The sequence below is a fragment of the Chenopodium album genome, chromosome 26 (genome assembly GCF_948465745.1).
Source record: "Chenopodium album chromosome 26, dcCheAlbu1.1, whole genome shotgun sequence".
Taxonomy (NCBI): domain Eukaryota; kingdom Viridiplantae; phylum Streptophyta; class Magnoliopsida; order Caryophyllales; family Amaranthaceae; genus Chenopodium; species Chenopodium album.
The window spans coordinates 1,179,838-1,198,497 of NC_137859.1; the positions used below are offsets into that span (position 1 = coordinate 1,179,838).

The following is an 18,660-nucleotide window of genomic DNA, read 5'->3' on the forward strand; positions in this document are numbered from 1 at the left end:
CTTGAATTTGTACAATTGTACGTTGGGAAACCTTAGAAAATGGAGATGTGGTAATGGAATTTGGCGTCACGTCGTCATTGCTTAAACATGTCGCATCTTTTAAGCACCTTTGATCTATAGTCTACAACTCATAAGTACAGATTACTATTTTTTAAAAATTATTGAACAATTTACCAACAATTTTTTTATTTATAAGCTAAGGTTCGCCCCTATTTGCGCTACCTTATGCCCATTGTCCTCATAGTCATTTTAGTAAATAACATTGTTCATATTCATTGTAACTTCGGTTAACAAAATTTAGAACACGAGTCTAACAAAATATATATATACTTTGAACATTTTTTGGGCCGAGGTTACAAAAGTGGCAAGTGTGTTTTACATTGCTAAAACCTGTTACACACCTAGTCTGTTGTAGTCGATGCCATTATTACATATTGTGGATATTGACAATTTTGAACATAAAAATAGCAAAGGTAATTAAAACTCAGGCAGAATTGATGTTGAGAATATAACACACAAAAAAGGGGTAATCACATGGTTAGATTAGCAGATTTTAATGCTGCTTTAATAACACTAAAAACCCTAATATTAACCGTTAGATCCAGTTGAATAGTATTATAGTACTATATGTTCAATAAATTAAAACAGCTTCTGGCTAAAAAGATTTAATTCAAAGCTAAGCTAGTGGGTATTTCAAAAAAAAAGCTAGTGGGACTTGGGAAATAGCAGATCATGTTCATGGCATGGTTGCTGATTTAGGATCTAGTCAGGTTAGTTCATATATGTATAGTTTTCTGATTTTTGTCTATTGATTGAAATTAAGGTATAATTTAATTCTTAACCATTTACTATAATCAATTATATGTAGTATTATTTTATATAGTCTATATTAATCTTGACTCTTCCTCCCTTGTTCGTGCTAGCAAGTCTTTCTTTGTTTAAATAATTTGAGAATATGACTTATAATAAATGTTTTAGATGATCTAATGAAAACTAGGGTATTTAATTTGAGGATTGTTAATTAGTGTGTACAATGCAACTTCCCATCAAGGCACCGAATTTTGGAGGTGAAAGGTAGTAAATGGCAATATTTTTGTACTCTTGTTGACTTTTAAGATTTTGTCAATTACATACTCAATTTAAATCATCAAATCCAAGAGAACTTGGTTTCAAGTAAGATTTATAGTTCTATAAGAAGAGAAAAATTCAACTACAACAATAAAAACTCAATAATAACCACACTGAGAGAGGATTTAAGAATATTCACGGGTACATACCTCATTGCAAGTATTCCTTATGCGATTAAGGGCCTGTTCACATTTACTAAATTGAGCTGAGCTGAGCTGAACTAAACTGAACTGATTGAAGCTGAGCTGAACTGAATTGAATTAAACTGAACTGAGTTTAATTGAATATTTTATGAACGAAGGAAATTAAGAGCTGAACTGAACTAAATTGATTAGAGCTGAACTAAACTGAAATTAAGCTGAAGTGAACATGCCCTAAATTATATACCTTATATAGCATATTCCATTATATATATTCTAAGGTTATTTTTCAATAATTTGTAAAGTTATAGGCAATACTTCATTTGTCTCATAATACTTAATACAGTTCCTATTTTCGCCCGTCCTAAAATACTTAACGCGTACGTTATAATATGAAATAGATCCACTAGTAAACACATACTTTCCCATATTTTCTCACTCCTCACCTACCCCACTCCCACCCCCTTGTTGATTTTTTACAATATAAAAATACCATTTTTTTATATTAAAAAAAAATTGTTGCCACATCACACGTGAAAGTATTATTCTTATCACCCTACAATTCTACAAAGCTTTAGAGGCTGATTGGGCTCTTTTGCAAGCAATTTTTACACTAAAGTATCAACGAATGTTCGGACACAACAATGTTGAGTACAACGCTACATTAATAGGCCCAAACTCCCAACCCACATTATAAGCCCATGAGGTATAAAGCCATAGCCCAAGCAAGCCCATAAGAGACAATGCTTAGAATAAAAATATATATAAAAAAAAAAAGCTTCAATTTTATTGACCAGAAATTTTTACAATTGAAAACAATATTATGTCACACTTGTAGAAAACTTGTTGTGCTTCCCTCAATAGTACAACCAAAAATAATTTCTCAACCACACAAATAACAAAAAAAAAATAAAACAAAATGGTACCTAGCTAAACAAATTCAATTTTGATGAGCTAATTTATGCATACTTTTTTTTAATGTGTTACATAATCTTTATTCTTGGTTGATCAGCTTAATTGGCCTTCCTACAATTCTTCCTGATTTCGCCTTGAGAGCCAGTGAGAGGACTAATATCACCCATCTTGATCATGGCAGTGGCGAAATCTGACCTAAAGAATCCAGGATTGTTACTGAATGATCGAACGATGGAATCAGTTGATCCACCACTATAGAGCTGCTGGTCTGAATGTAGCAGACCCCTCTTGGTAACGAGGTTTGCATAATATTTGTTGTCGAAATATGTAGGACTCTGAAAGTCTAAGGGAGCGAGGTTGTTGTCGCCCTTTCCACTTGTTCTAGGACAGTTCTTTTGCCTTGTGGCAGCAAAAGAAGCAGCAATTGTGCTACTTTCATTGTATATGTGTGCTCTGAATGTTGTACACCTTGCCTGTCCAATTGTATGTGCTCCTGCATGAATACATGAAACACTACTAAGCTAGTTTAAAGTACTTTTGTGTACTATGTATATATCTTGGTGACCGTGAAAAATCAAATGGATTATTCCAGGACGGAAAGAGTATAATTTGATGGACTCGATATGATTTTCATTTAAATAAAGAAAGAAAAACTATACAAATAAACTATGATAGTTAGAACAGAGGTGTGTAATATACCAGATAAGGCAACCATATCTTTGGCTGAAAGGCCATTAGATTGAAACCGGGAGATGAGACTGCTAAGGCTAGAACTCGGGGGTGGGATTCCGTTGTTGGCAGCAGTCTGGCTCGCTGTCTTGGAATCGCGACGTCCTAGCTTGACATTCCAATTAGGACCACCTAGCTGCAATAGATAGTAATAACAACATCTAATTAGTTACTAGTTATATTGGTGTTTTTATTGCATCTGACATCAAAGACTAATACTGAAGCACAGCATTTTAGCTAGCTTGTGTAGTTGTAATGAATGTACGAAAACTCGATTGCTTAGCAAGTGATAAAGGATATAGGAGCTTACAATAGCGACAGAGTCACGGGAAGTTATGGCAAGGATATCAGCACACGATACAACTCCGGGACAGACCTCCTCAACTTTGGACTTGATTTCATCAATGACATTGAATCCTCTTGCTGAGTTCAGATTTGGAGCTGCTGATTTTTCCCCTTTGAAAGACGAGGTGTCATCCAACAGAATTGAGCCATCACACCCCTGAAATGTTCAACATATCATGATTATTTTGAAAACGAACTAAGCTATAGTTCATGTAATCTCTAATCCTCTGACATATAGATTGACAAATATAAAAGGTGTATATATGTATTAAATGATCAAGTTATTTATTCCTGGTGTTTCTCTAGCATAAATTGATATGTAGTAGCTGTATTATGAAAACATACATTCAAACTTTTGGTAATGTAAAGTAGAATAACACAAAACTCGACCCTTGACCTTAAGGTTGGAAGGTTATTTTAGTGTTACAACTTTTTGATTAGAAAGAGAGAATGAAGGATATATGCATAAGACTTTAAATAATATGTACATGTTTTCTAGTTAAACAATAAGAATTAAATTCGAGGAAAAGGATGTTTAAAGCTACGAATTAATTTAAAAAGGCAGAGTTGATTACATTGACAAAGCAATCATGGAAGAAAAGGCGGAGAAGAGAGGCACCCATGCGAGGTTCCTTAGATATGGCAGATTTAACAACGGAACGGACGGTCCCAAAGAGCTTAGGACATGACTTAGAATAGAAATTGGGGGAGAGCTGAGCAGAGGAACTGCCTATGAAGAGCACAAGAAAGGATAAACAGAGAATCCTAATCAAACTGGAAGTTGAACTACTTGAAGAGGCCATTTCTTACGTCTAGTTTGTTATTTTGCTAGAAAAGAAGGTAAAATGAGCTAGTACAACAACATAGAGTAGATAAGGTGGGTGTATATATAGAGACGAAAATACTAGGATCTTAGAATTATGGCACTTTTGGACCACCTGGTTTTACCTACTGCTTTGCATGTTCATTGAAAGTTCCATGCATAAAATTATCTACTATGACTGCTCATGAGGGCCTCCATTCTTACAAGACTCGGTAATGTTTAAACACACACGCAAATTAAAGAGATACGAAGTATAAGTTATTGATTTGGTGTATATTTTAATTTACACAGACGATTGTATGATCACCCAAAAAAAGAAACAAATTTTCAATTTCTAGTTAGACTTCAAAGTATACTACCGGTCATGTACGTGGACTCGTGGAGGATACATCCAACACTTTGAGTCACTCATTTAACAAATGTGTTTTCATTTTACTACACATTAAAAATGTTATTGGTTTCATAGTTCACCTTGATTGAATAAATAAGGTTACATTAAGTGTTTAACTAGTTAAGGTAAGATTATATGAATTCGGCTTAAAAAGTATTGATTAAAATTTATTGATTGAGTACAGTATATCAATCATGTAATAATCTTATATTATTACATAGTAGCATGCCGCTAAAGAAAATTTAGCAACAATAATCAAGTGTTTAACATCAAGCATTTTCAAAGAAATGGGGTCCACTAACAAAGCCTTGATATACAAATTTGTTGAGGCTGCGCTGCTTTAGATCATTAGTGATAAAGATGTCGCAACAAATATTATTTGACTCTCTGGAAACATGTATGTTTGATTACCAATTGACTTGTATTATGTTGTATGATTTGCCTTTTATCTTATCTTTAGTTTTTACAATTTTACTTTTTGCGTATTAAATAATGTAATGTTTGACATTCTACTTAAATCTAAATGATTAAATTAGTTAGAGAAAATATAGCAGCCGACCAATTATATCTTTGCATTTGTAGCAATAAAGAAGATTAGTCAGGCCAACAACCAGGCAAATATCTTCGTATAATTGTTCTTTTGAATAATAACTCTATTCTTTTGAAGTAATGTTTAAAAGGGGTTCAAATTTTACAGTAAAAGTCCGATCCCCTCAAAATTGACATTCCTTGTTTGCCTCACCAAGATGTAAAGCTAGAGATAGTTTTTCATTATTTCCATTTAATTTAAATCTTTTTTATGACGACCCGTGATTACTAACGGACCGTCATGTATAGGCTCCAGACTCTTAACCCCTCGTAATCAAGGAACTGGCTTGATTATGCGAGCTTAGCTTGTTTCCTATATAATAAATGAGTATAATCTTCCGACTAAGCTAGGTGACATTTTTTTTCAAACATCAACAAATATTATAATATATATGTGACTTTAATTTCAAACATTAAAATTATGTGTTACATTCATCAAGATGTAAGCCTGAAAAGAATTTATATCTCCAAGGGATTTACATAACATATGTGGGAGCAATCAACACCTCAGCTATTAGTGAATTATTCTTTTCATACTAGTTATATATTAATTATTCTAGTAATATTCTTTAATCCATACATACAAGTGATTATTATGTCCTTGTCCAAACCTAATGGTTGACTATATTATTTTAGGTGGATAATTGGTGCTTAGTACCCATAGTTTAGATCCTATCAATTTAATTCTTATCCTCCAACGTCTAGTAGCTAATAATTGGTGCACCAATCTACATCTTGTTTGAAAATTCTACTTCAAAAGACTATTACTAACTCATCATTTTGATCTTTACAATTAAATCACCAAGCTAGGTGCGTAATAACAAATACTAGTACATAATACACATTTAGTCCAATAACGGGATACATTAGTCAATTTAAATGACTTTTTTTTAAATGTTCGAGACAGTCATCACTAAATTTTAAAAGTCTACCGTTCTCCCAAACACTTGTAATTCATCATACACCATCGATCGTAATAACACTTATCGGTGAAATTTGGAATCTATTGTTCTAGTGATCAAACTCAAGATTAGTATGTACTACTTTGTTAGCTAATGTTAATTCAAACATAATGTGCCATGCAATGATGCGGGACAATATATAAGAATGCCAAATTGAAATTGTATGATGGGAATAATAGTCGACAAATAGAAGAGTTTGGCGTGGAATGTAACAGAAAGAAGATGAAAGTCAAAAAGTTAATGCAACTTTATAATGTAGGACAGTTGGCAGCAGCTAAGTTCCAAGCTAAACAATGCAAAAAAGGTGCAAATATGTAGTGCAGGCTGCAGCACACTATGCTTGAATAGAGAATAGTACTTCATAGTTCATGTTGTTTTATTATATTCTTAGCTTCAACAATTTGCTTATAATCGAATATTATTACGAGTATTATCATCAATTAAGAACACGTGAGAATGAATTTGATTATATGTACTATGGATTCAATGTTAAGATTTCAATTCAAATATTAGCGCAGACAATACTTGAAAGCTAATAAGGGAAGTTCATGGAACATTCATGCTTGCGTGACGGCTCTCTTTTGAATGAATTTTATCGCTTTATTTCTATTTTTTTTTTTTTTTATCGTGGAAGAGATAGACGATGAAGGAGGTAACAAATTTAAGGTTCTGTTACTCAGTAAGAGCATATGCATAGTTCAAACATAGATAACTATTAGAGTAATTAGACCATTAATAGTAAGAATTAGGTTAATTTCCCTTTCTTGCCTTTTAAACATACATAAGGGGATGATTGTTTGAAGGGAAAGTTGACAATTAGTGTTTTTTTTTTTTTTTATTTTTTTTTTTATGAAATGAATTTATAGTTTATGGTAGGATATATGTTGCATTAGGACAAAATTTGATGTTAGGTTGCTAAACACTAAGGATTTATACATATGCTACTCAAAAAAGATAGGTGGCAAAAAAAAAAATTCAAAGCTTACATTACTTGTAAGATTTTCACAAGTAATGAATTTGGTAGCAGTTTTAAACATCAACTGTATTAACATAACTGTTACATTAATTAAGATTATGTTATTTTTCTTTGAAAAATCCTGATCAAAACTTATTTACTCGATACATATGTATGTCGTAATATTTTCCCTAACTTATCTAAGACTAATCTAAACTTTTTTTTTTTTGTATCAAGCAATAACAATTTTGGCCCTAAAATTATTGAACTTAGGTATACCATTGGGCCAACATTCAACATACAATTTCCATAAATTCTTATAATGCAATATTATTACCAGCCCAATGAAAAAGGCCCAAAATTTATAGACTAATGGACGTAACCAAACAATAAATCCATAATCCATTATATACAGAAAAAATATAAAATAAAAACTTCACAACAGCAAGTTTCCTCCACGGCGGAGAAAAAACTACTGAAGATTTTCCGATGTCAATACCACCGCGAAACCCGCCGATAACCTCCGACTCCACGACCGCCATTGACGGCGGCGCCACTGGTCTCGAAGCTTCCTTGCTCAACTTACTTCATCAACACCAACTCTCCTCCTCTTCTCTCCGCCACCAATCTGGTCTCTTTCTCTCTCCTCCATTTTTTCAAATCATTTATTCAAATTAATAACCGAATTTATATAATTTGGATTATTTAATTGTTTCTTTATTAGAGAAAGCGAAGAAGGAAGCGACGAAAGTAGGTGTTCGAGTATCAGAGCTTTTGGTTGATGCTGTTAATGGCGGAGTTCAAGAATCGTTCCTCCATCAAAAGCAAATCGAGCTCGAAATTCGAGCTTTGACTACTACCGTTAATCGTTTTCAGAAGCAGACTCATCAATGGCTTGCTGCTTCTCGATCTCTTAATACTGCGATTAAGGTATGATTGTTCTTCAAATTATGAACTTAATTTAAAAATTATTTCCTAATTTGGTTGATTTTGTTGTTTTTGTAGGAAATTGGTGATTTTGAGAATTGGATTAAGGTGATGGAATATGATTGTAGAAGTATTGCCACTGCTATTCGTAACATTCATCAAGCTTGAAGGCTTTGACTTACAGTTTATTCTTTTTGTAATTATTAATCCGTCTAGCGGTTGGATTTAAGTTACGAGTAGGTCTTGTATACGACAGGTGTATTGTATACAACCGAGTGTGACAGTGTTCATTATATGTGTATTGCATTGGATAATATTAACGATAAATGCAACTAAAGGTTTGTTTTGGACATATTTTTGATAATAACAATATTACATTGGTAATTTCAGCCAACATTTCCAAAATTACATTGTAACTTTGGTATAAGGAGTACATGCTTGCAAATTATTTGATTGATAAAAGTTTACAGGGATCATCTTCGAAGTAATTTTCATACACGATTAGTATAGTATCGAAGAGTACAGAGTGATTGGCGATCATATTCAGCCTTTTACGGCTTAGTTGGTTTTCCAGCAATTGGTTCTTATCTGTCCCTCTGTGCCGGTCAGGGGACTCAGGTTTCCCATTTTTACCATAGCCCTTGCAAAGTCCCTATAAAAGGAAGATGGATTTTTGGTATAAGAAGTGACCTGTGAATCAGTGGATCCGTTGTTGAATAGTTGTTGATCCGAGTGCATCAGACCTTTGTTGTTCACCAGATCTTTGAAATACCCATTGTCAAACTCGACAGGAGTATTAGAATCGAGTGGGGTAAGATTGTTGTCTCCCCCGGTGTTTGGGCAGTTGGATTTTACTGAACTAACAAATGATGCATCAATGTTACTCTCGTTATAAACTCTATTACGGAATACTACACATCTGGCTTGCCCTATTGTATGTGCTCCTGCAAGATACAATTTTCATTTTCCATTCAGATACAAAGCTACTATAATGAGTCTCATGGTCAGTGTTGAGCATTTTACAAACATTTAATCACTAATAAATCACGATACTCTCCTCAATGCGCTTTAAGGAACGCCAGAAGGATCACTTACCTGCTAGAGCCACCATTTCTTTGGCTGTCAATCCTTTCTTTGAAAAGGAAGATAGAAGGCCACTGAGGTCCATATTTGGGGATGGAATGTCAGCATTTGCAGTGCTTAAACTTGCTGTAGTAGAGTCTCGCCTGCCCAGCAGCACGTTCCAAGTTGGACCACCCAACTGCAGATGATAAAACACAAAAGGTTCAGTCTGATGACAAAAGCTAGCAGATATAAAGCTTTTAGTTTCTGTGTGCATTGAAATAAAGCATTAAGTTTAACAGTTAACACAGCCTCATATCTTGGTTCATGAAATTTGTGCCGAGTGTAAGCAAAGGAAATTCTTGGCTGAACATTATGCAAAATATTTGTAAGTTTTACTTACTATATCAACTGAATCCCTTGCAGCTACAGCTAGAATATCAGCGCAAGAAACTACACCAGGGCAAATACTCTCAACTTGAGACTTAATACTGTCAATCGTGGTAAATCCCCTCAGAGATCCTGCATTGGCACCTGCAGTTTGCTCCCCTGTGAACGTTGAGGTATCATTTAGAAGAACAGATGCATCACATCCCTGCACAAGCATAAAGCATGAAGCATAAAAATGAAGTCAGTTATCAGCTGTTAATACATTTACATGCACATTTGTAAGTATTTTGGGAGCAGAAAGAGGGAGTTTCAACTTGCATTTACAAAGCAGTCGTGGAAGTGAAGACGAAGCAAAGATGCCCCCATACGGTGCTCTGCAGCTACTGCTTTATGCACTGCAGATCTTATTGTGAAGAGAGCTTTTGGACATGTCTTTGCATAATAATTGGATGAAAGCTGTGCTTGGACAATCCCTAAAAGAAACAAGCTCAGCAAGATTCTAATCTTTGTCATATTAACAGAAGTAACCATTGCAATCAAAGAGAGAAAAAGCAACGTATAGAACTTGTTTCTCTGGTATAAGATATCCTCAAGTCCGGCTTCCTACTTATAGGATTACTTGGTTTCACGGATATTTAGTTTTTTATTCACCTTTCACTCAACATTTCGTGGTCAATAAATACAGAGTTCAACTGAACAAAACCGGTGAAGACGAAAAGTTGGATTACACTATTATTTCTATTGAGAAATGCTCAGTGTTTGACATTATGGTTATATTAGACACTTAGTAGACTACATTATTATCTCTATTGATAAATGCTTAGTGTTTGACAATATGGTTAGATTAGACACTTTAGTGGTGTGTGAACGTCGTTGGCGTGGGGAATCTGGTTAAGTTTGTCAACTGTGGCAAAGGTCAGAGCCTCAGAGCTCCTTTTTGCAAATCCCCCTAACTTCAGAACATTCTCTGTATCTTTACTGAGGACCAATTGCTGTTGGAGTTCTATGGGTGCATCAATTTCCTTCCCAAAACAGCTAGTTCTCTATTCATAATTGTGGACATAGAGCGTGAGATCTTCGGTTAAAAGACCATTTGAGTAAAACTCGTCAATTTATAGCTGTGAGGTTGTTTAGAGCGCAACAGAGATGGATTGCACGGTTGTCAGAGTCCTGCAGCACCGAAAAAACACAACAGATCACATGTTCATCAAGAGAAGTTCAGAAATCTACCGAAAACATCCATATGAACCATTACAAAATTTTATATTATAAGAATCAGATCTATGGACTATGGCAAAGCATTGAAAAAAGACTACCTCCCAATCTCAGTAATTTTGTTACCAAAACAAAATAGAAATACATTATGTAGATTTCCCTTCCATTTACTCTGTGTGTAACTGAATATAGGTTTAATCAAAAACCAAAATTTTTCATTAACCAAGGGTTATTCCATCAATAGCAAAAAATATTTACCATACAAAAAATACTAGGACGTTTCAAAATGCTCCCTACCACCAACAGTGGAGGAAAAAAAGAGAGAGAGATACAAACTTAGGTATCCATCTCTTTGGAGATATACGCCGTACTAGAAGCATAAAACAAAGCAAAATCAAACTATTTTGTTGATAAACCTATACGAGTATTCACTAATAGACATTCCTCATTCCTCTGCACTAAACTATAACACAACTTTTCGTCTTCAAAAGACAAATTCCTCAGCTTCAGCACTAGAACTAGGTAGTCTGTCATCCATCTCTTTCAGAGAAGCTGCTGCAGAGTCACTAATTCCTAGCAGATACTGTAGACGCGAGATCTTCTCAGGTGCTGCATTGCTCTTGGCATAAATAGCAAAAAGATCTGCTAGTTCCTCTGGCACTTCCCATGATAAGGTCTCAGCTGTCACGGCCTTGTCACAAGCTAGCAGATCATTAAGAGTGGAGACCTGCAAAATTGAGAGTCAAAATATCAGACTAAAAGAGCCCACACATGAAAGACAACAAACAAAATGAAAGTGCGCAGCTGTCATCAGAAGCATACCACCCCGCTGCGGTTTCTCTGCCTTAGTAAAGCTACTGCTTGAACCAATGAGTTAGCTAATCTACTACGAGCAAGTTCATGGACAACTCCTTTAGCCTTCTCTGGGTTAATTTTCAAGTCGGCGGGAATCTTTTCGTAGACTTCCTCATCATCAAATTCTCCAGTACCAGAAGAAAATATCTCATCTACAGACTTCTTGAAGAGATTCTCCCTTAAGCTCACTGCTATCATGTTGTCAATATTTACACCAGCTTCCTTGAGTTCTCTAATTTGTTTTATGCTGAGCCTTCCTTGGCCAATAGCTGTTTCTATGGCAGCCGCCATTTTTGAATTTATAATGTTCTCTCTCACCTTTTGAGCATACTCTGGTGGCAAGCCAACTTGCTTCTGAACCTCATCCAGTTGCTCCATCCTAGCCTTAGTCAACTGTCCATCAGCCAGAATGACCTCTGCTTGCTGTCTAAAAGCTTGCTCGGCCATACCTCTATGAACCTCTACAATCTCCTTACGTGTAAGACCAAGAATATCACCAAGCTGATTCAGATAGAGGTATTCTGTGTTGTCCTTCTTCGTGGTGATTTGTGCACCAAATGGAATCTTGGTTACTTCCCCAGTTATGCAGTATAACAAGTATGTCTTGTACAGGTCAGCCCTCTCTCTCTCTGGAAGGTCATCTTTAACAGTAATCTCTGTCTGCCCAGGTTTCCCAATTTTGGCCTCAAGTTCCTTAGTAGGTCTTGATTTTCTTAATGTCTGGAGTGACTCCCATTCTTCCTCATCTTCAATCTTCTCCTCTTCCTCTTTAACAGGTTCTTCTGTTGGAACATCAGTTGATTCCCCTTTAATATCAGCAACTAATTCAGTGACCACCAAGGTGTTGAATGCAATCATCTTCTTAAGAATCTTTGCAGATTCAGTGCGACTTCCAGCTGCCCTTGCCTGTTTGATATAGTTAATGAATATTCTGCGGACCTGCATGACATAAGTAAATATGAATTAGTGAACCATCAGGTGTCATGATCTCTCCTGCATAACTTAAGTCAGGTTGGGATCCCAGAATAAAGGCCTATTTAGACCTTGGCTATTTAGTGGAAGAAAGCTATTAAGCTTGTCTTAAATAAATCAATAAGTGATAAAAATGATTCAGCAGGGGAAGAGGACACTCACCGCCTTACTAGCAATTGACATTGCAGCTTCCCTAGTCAAGCGCAAACCATGTGCGGCTTTTCTCACATTTTCTTTTACATCTGCATCATATCCATCAACACCGGAAGCAATTGCATCCTTCACAACCTGAAATCAAGAGAATCTTCAACTTAACGCAATGTGTAACCGATACCAACACCACAAGGAAGTAGAACAGGACATAAAAATGCATTTTGCTGGCCGCAAACCACACAAACACTAAAGCAGTAACGCCAGTAAGCAAAAGAAACTTCTCAAATTTCAAATGGTAAAATTTCAAAAGCTCAAGAACTCAACAGATATGAATTATCAACCTCCACAAAGCATCTATACATCAGCCAGAGGAGGTGGGCAATTGACCAAATATACAAAGACAACATCCCTCCGCGAGGAAGGAGGTTAAGGGGGGTAGTTGGAAGGAGGCTCAGCAAATATCACACAGTTACATATTAGCCAATGCTCAATTGTCAATGATCAACAAGGTTTTCATCAGAACAGTACAACCTAATAAAATACAAATACAACAATGCAATATAGCATATAATCAAAGCGGAGGATAGGAAAAACAGGTGAGATTCAAAGAGGGAAGAGGGGGGAGATTTCAAATTCTTACCTTCTCAAACAAACTGCCACAAATATCAGCATGAGCAGCTTCAACGATTTTTTGGGGAACACACAGCATGACCCGTACACGGAGTAAAGCTTTGACATCCTCCTCACTCAGCTCTCCATCAGCTAAGCATTGCTGTAGCTTCTGTCGATATATTTCTATAAGAAAAGACAATTCACAAACAGAACAAGAGCAGGTAAGTGAGCTATAGATTCACAGAGGAATAAAGAATATCTAATGCAGATCCAAATGTTGACAAAGTTTAAGCAACCTTACCCCCATTCAGTTATACAAAAGAATTTCCCAAAATCAAATAACAACACAAAATACAAAAGGTGCATTCTCTTGTCGCTTTTCTATCTAGAAAGTAAATCAACAACTATGCAAAATGATTCAACCTAAAAAAAAGGTTCTCACTTAACTGCTCCTTCAGACTAAAAAAATATAACCCCGTAGGGAGAAAATTTACTCATTTAACAACAAGCACCATAATCTGTCAACCAAGTAGAAGGGAACAGTACCTGCATGGATCTCACTCGCCTTCTCAGGGTCAAACCGCAGCTGGTCACACAAATTCTGAAGGTAATTCGCTTTGCTTTCAGCTCTATCCAAATCACCACTAGAAAACGCTTGAGACAGTAGCTTGCGATAAACCTTTGAGGTCACATCCATCTTAATACTTTCTGCTTCACGTTTTCCAAGACCAAATATGTTCTTTAACTGGTTCAATGCAGCAAGCTACAAATGGAAAAGAGAATATAAATGAAGACTAGCATATAATATGATTGTAGTTAAACCGCATAAGACCTAAGGAAGGTGCAGTAATTTATCTTCACTACTTCGCTAGAATATGTCATTGACAGCAGTAGATTTGAAAATAACATGGAATAGGAATAGGAAGAGTGAAAATATGTTTCCAGAACAGAGAAGATACAGACTAATAAAAGGAAGTTAGCAAAGTTAGAACTAAGGGAGCATTGAAAATTCTGTCAATTGTACCTTTCTCCAGACCTAAAGGAAATGATATGGCAGATGAACAGAAAAGGAAAGGTTTGAATGGTACAATCACTTCATCACTTTGAATGAAATCAATGGTATTTTTATAGTTCAAGGTACATGAGGATGTTACATTCATAATTCCATTGAGGCCAAACCTAAGCATGTCCTCAAGAGATAATTGTCAATAATACTCTGTCTCGAGCAACAAAGAAAGTATATATTCACTGGCTCATAAACTAATCATATCATAGATTCATAGACTAGTAAGAATGTATGTGTCTCAACATCAAGAATAAATTACCCCAGCCAAAAAGGCAGAACATCTACAAATGTTCACCTTCAATACTAAGGAGAGGCCAGCAGAAGGCCAATGGCTAAAAGAGTTAAAGAGAATCACTAATAATAAAAAAATAATAAATTATCACCTTGCTGTCTTCCATGCGGCCACTTGATAAAGAATCAGTAATATATGCTCTGTAGAGAAGCTTCAAGTCATCAATCCTCCTGTCACTGTCAAACTCACCATCTGAAAAATTATACAGAATGCTGTGTTATACTAGTGTACCAGTATATCTCGTGAACAGAAAAATTCTTACACACACAACAACCAACACAAAAAAGGACATCAGTATTATTACCTACTAAGGAAATTGGCCCGACGCCTCGGGCAAATTTACTAGCATCTGGATGGTTTCTTAATGAGACAAGCTTATCATTAAAAGCAAGTACTGTATTCAGCTCATTTACAACATCAATAGCTCCCCTGTCAAACATAGGTGTCAAAGAGAAATATGCGTGAAAAAATGGCAAACACCTGATTTTTCCCCAAAAATAAAACAATAATAAGACACATAAGCCTTAATCCAAAGCATAAGTTTTTTTTTTTTTTTTTTTTTTTCTCAATGCAAAAGCAAATAAACTATATCAGTGAGTTTCTAGAAAACGAAGATAGCAACATCAACCATACCCTGCTCTACTACGGGACTTCAGAATGTCAACAGCTCTTGAAATGCATTCTTCTACTAGTTTTCTTGTATGTTCCTTAAACATCTCCTCAGCCAACTGTAAGAAATAGATCTAACAATATAAAAAACAATAATCTTTCAACTGAAATTCACCATCTCTGATACAATTTCACAAAGGGAATACCTCATCAGACAAACGATATGAAAGTTGAGCTTCTCTCAGATCAACAAGCTGCTTCATATCCAGATCTAAAAAACACATAATAAACCACAAGAAAATCACTGAAAAATCATATAGCAATGCTAATTGGTATTACTAAATTAACAAAAGGCAAGAAATAAGGTAATAAGGTCAACGCCATTACTACTCGGCACCAAACTAATATAATTAAATCAATGTGTTTTTTAAATCTATCTTGAGAGGAATCAGTTCTCTTACAAAGCAAATAATTCACCACAAAGCGTAATGAATGTAGACACTAACCTCTGCTAATTGATTTCAGTCTCTGAGCATACAACCTTTGAGCATTGTCACGAACAGCAACCTCAACCTGACAGGACAACACAACATGAATTTACCCTTTCATACCAATTCAAAGATTTCAAACTAAGAGGCCAAATTCGCCTTTGTTGCCAAATCTGGCCTTACAGAAAAAGTATAAATAGGCCTATTAGATGGGGTGAGTATTTCAATAGATGACTAAGGATGGATACAGATTCACACCAGAGAGAGGGTACATTTTCTGCCAGACTTGCTATAGAACAAGATGCTGACATGCTAACATTTACCTGGGAATCAGTCACTTTAAATACACGCTTCCAGGGTAGAAGAAATGCAGAGGCCTCCCCAAAAACAAGAGTTGAAACATACACTAGCTTCTGAAATGCCTGCGCTGAAACTCACTGATATTGGTCAAGCTACATATCTCTAAGAATAAAAAGATAGCAAGTGGTGGAGCAACATGAACATAAAGATCTCACCCGACGCTGCTCAATGTCACCCTCACGATCCCCAGTTTCAAGCCTCTGTCTGACAAACCGCCTGGCAAGCTGCAGCCAGAAGAATCACAGTAATGTCCGTAATTGTTGACAATAAGAACGACTACGACAAAATTTGATAAACAAACACCACAAATACCTCAATATGCATGTTAGCAGCATCAGGATCATCGATGCCAAGAGCATTTTTGAACTTAACAATAGTTTCAACTTCAGTACCCTTGAGATCTTCATTTCCAGCAGGGAGCACCGACAAAAGAAAGCTATACAACCAATTGAATACAAATTCAGGATATGCACAAACTTTTGTGAAAATTGCAGCAACTAAGCAAGATACGCAAGATTCATTTGTGGTACTCCATACTAGATAATTTGTTTGTCATGTCACATTGTCACAATTCATTACATTACATTTTAAACATGACTTTTCCTAATAGTTATCCAGCTTGTTTTTTTCATACATACAAAATCACAATATCATTAGAAACTCAAACATAATCCATTACTATTTTCGGAAATGTAACGAACATCAATTCAAACCACCAAGAAGCATAATAAAATAACTTAAACCATATTCATTCATATGCCCACAATAGACAATCAATATTAAGTTCTAAGACATAGAAGTAAAAACACTTGGACCAAATTGCACTCACCTAAGGTACAAGTCACAAAGCTCAGCATTAAAAGATTCATCTTGCTTGCTAACACCATACCTGAAAACACAAATTCACAACATCACTTCAAAAATCCCCACCTCATTTCTCAACAAAAACAACAATAAAAATTCCAATTTTACACAAAAACAACAATTATTACTTATTAGCAATAGCCAGGATTTCATCCTTGCTCAAAGAAAGCGGGTCATCACATTGTGCAACATAATTATGCAAATTGGTAGCAGCAACCTCAGGAACACAAGAATTCAAACTATAAGCCGCGGCACCACCGGCAGCACCAAGCGCAACCGCAGCACCAATTGCCACATTCCTCGACCCCCCAAATTTAGACCCTAACCCAAAACCGGCAGCTGAAGCAGCCGCAACAAGCAGAACCGAGCTGGCTATTCTCACCGGCGGTGACAGACTGTCAGCCAATGATTGCAAACCCGACAATTCTCTCGGACCCCCGAACACCTCTGAGCTCTTGATACCGCTACCGGGTTCGGGTCCGGGTCCGGGTACATGTACGGATGTGGGTGTTTGGTCAGAAGCAGAGCATCTGAGCTTAGAGAGGCGAAAACGGGTGAGTGGTATACGGATGAAATTGGGAGGAAGGAGAGAAGGGGTTTGATTAAGGGGAGTAAAAGATGAGAATAGAAGAGGGGATTTGGATGAAGAAAGAGGAAGTGTGGTGTTCATGTTTTCTGGGGTTGTTCTTTCCTGTTTTTCTCTCTCCTAAATTGAGTAGATTTTGTGGGTTTTTGAGGGTTTTGATAGAGGGTTTTGGTGAAGAAGAAAAACCCAGAAAAATGGTGGGAGTAGTTGCAGTGGAGATGAAGATGATAATGGAGTGAGAGGAGAGAGAAAGAAGAGGAAAGGGGAGAAAGGAAGGGTTCGTTTCGTGCTGGTTTGGTTTTTGATTAGGAGAAAGATTGGGAATTTTGAGTGGATAGGGGGGTTGGATTGGATTAGCCCATTTTCTTATCTTTCGGGCTTGGATCGTTCTTCTAGTGTAGCCCGTTTCAGTTGTAGATTTTGATAAATGTCCTTCGAAAGAATGGTTGCAATGTCTTTTCGACTTAAATAAAATCTTAGATCTGCCTCTGTGTTTAGTCACTGGATTCGAGCGGCTCGCTCTTGTGTATGGACGGCGAGAATGACTTGTAGCACAAAGCAACATAATTGACCCGGTGAGGTGTGCATATATATAAGAGACACTCTTATAAATTGGTTACAAAGGTCGATTAGGGCTTGTGATGAACGAGCAAATTTAGACAGATACAATCAGATTTGTCGACATTTTAGATGCTAGTGCCATCAGAGCCTTAAGGCAGCGTCATGAAATAAATCGAGTCATGTTGAGTTTATGTCAAGATAGCATGCTATTAAATCAAATGGCTTATACCTAAATCTCATCCAACTTACTAATTAAACAAGTCATATGACACAAGTTCATTCGGCAAACATACACATTAATCTAAACCAAACAAATTAACACAAATATTGTTGAATTAAGAAATTACTTTTAAACGACCACAAGACACATTAAGGGCCTGTTCTTATTAACTGAACTCAGCTGAACTAAACTTAGCTGAACTGAACTGAACTAAACTGAAATGAATATTTTATAAGAGAAGGAAATTGGGAGCTAAACTGAACTGAACTGAATTTCAACGTATGAGAACAGGCCCTAAATATAATTATACGGAATATTAGCTTAACTAGTGCACAATTGTCATGTTGAATTTGATTTCTAAAGTTTAGCGATAGACCAACCTATTTTGCTATGTCAAATCTACCAATAATTTTAATGGATTAACAAAAAAAAAAAACCCTAATTATCACATT

At 36.0% G+C, this 18,660-nt stretch overlaps 3 protein-coding genes and 1 pseudogene across 3 annotated transcripts; 1 reads left to right on the top strand and 3 right to left on the bottom strand.

The window, feature by feature from the left end:
- Window positions 1-1,821: 1,821 nt before the first annotated feature.
- LOC145616378 (peroxidase P7-like) lies at window positions 1,822-4,098 on the bottom strand. Its single transcript, XM_081671085.1, has 4 exons — window positions 3,833-4,098; window positions 3,223-3,414; window positions 2,883-3,048; window positions 1,822-2,676 (listed from the first exon to the last, which is right to left on the bottom strand). Exons 1-4 carry the CDS (start codon window positions 4,058-4,060, stop codon window positions 2,282-2,284), a joined length of 981 nt encoding a protein of 326 aa, XP_081527211.1. The 5' UTR covers window positions 4,061-4,098; the 3' UTR covers window positions 1,822-2,281.
- A 3,313-nt stretch (window positions 4,099-7,411) lies between these two features.
- On the top strand, window positions 7,412-8,255 carry LOC145618607 (biogenesis of lysosome-related organelles complex 1 subunit 1-like). The gene is made up of 3 exons (XM_081673382.1): window positions 7,412-7,607; window positions 7,701-7,906; window positions 7,982-8,255. Exons 1-3 carry the CDS (start codon window positions 7,466-7,468, stop codon window positions 8,069-8,071), a joined length of 438 nt encoding a protein of 145 aa, XP_081529508.1. The 5' UTR covers window positions 7,412-7,465; the 3' UTR covers window positions 8,072-8,255.
- A 206-nt stretch (window positions 8,256-8,461) lies between these two features.
- Window positions 8,462-10,020, bottom strand: LOC145617996 (cationic peroxidase 1-like; annotated as a pseudogene).
- A 729-nt stretch (window positions 10,021-10,749) lies between these two features.
- Window positions 10,750-17,734, bottom strand: LOC145616521 (protein TIC110, chloroplastic-like). The gene is made up of 15 exons (XM_081671259.1): window positions 16,970-17,734; window positions 16,807-16,866; window positions 16,290-16,413; window positions 16,133-16,201; window positions 15,941-16,039; window positions 15,636-15,702; window positions 15,336-15,400; window positions 15,154-15,248; window positions 14,825-14,949; window positions 14,612-14,712; window positions 13,709-13,925; window positions 13,191-13,345; window positions 12,560-12,685; window positions 11,393-12,364; window positions 10,750-11,297 (listed from the first exon to the last, which is right to left on the bottom strand). The coding sequence occupies exons 1-15, from the start codon at window positions 17,509-17,511 to the stop codon at window positions 11,055-11,057; spliced, it is 3,060 nt and encodes a 1,019-aa protein (XP_081527385.1). The 5' UTR covers window positions 17,512-17,734; the 3' UTR covers window positions 10,750-11,054.
- Window positions 17,735-18,660: the final 926 nt, after the last annotated feature.

Coding starts and splice junctions, on each gene's coding strand:
- LOC145616378 (XM_081671085.1), bottom strand. CDS start 4,060: ATGGCCTCTTCAAGTAGTTCAACTTCCAGTTTGATTAGGATTCTCTGT. Junction 3,415..3,832: donor TCCATGATTGCTTTGTCAAT/GTAATCAACTCT, acceptor TGAACATTTCAG/GGGTGTGATGGCTCAATTCT. Junction 3,049..3,222: donor CCCGTGACTCTGTCGCTATT/GTAAGCTCCTAT, acceptor TATCTATTGCAG/CTAGGTGGTCCTAATTGGAA.
- LOC145618607 (XM_081673382.1), top strand. CDS start 7,466: ATGTCAATACCACCGCGAAACCCGCCGATAACCTCCGACTCCACGACC. Junction 7,608..7,700: donor TTCTCTCCGCCACCAATCTG/GTCTCTTTCTCT, acceptor TTTCTTTATTAG/AGAAAGCGAAGAAGGAAGCG. Junction 7,907..7,981: donor CTCTTAATACTGCGATTAAG/GTATGATTGTTC, acceptor TTGTTTTTGTAG/GAAATTGGTGATTTTGAGAA.
- LOC145616521 (XM_081671259.1), bottom strand. CDS start 17,511: ATGAACACCACACTTCCTCTTTCTTCATCCAAATCCCCTCTTCTATTC. Junction 14,713..14,824: donor CGGGCCAATTTCCTTAGTAG/GTAATAATACTG, acceptor ATAATTTTTCAG/ATGGTGAGTTTGACAGTGAC. Junction 13,346..13,708: donor GGCGAGTGAGATCCATGCAG/GTACTGTTCCCT, acceptor CTTTTCTTATAG/AAATATATCGACAGAAGCTA.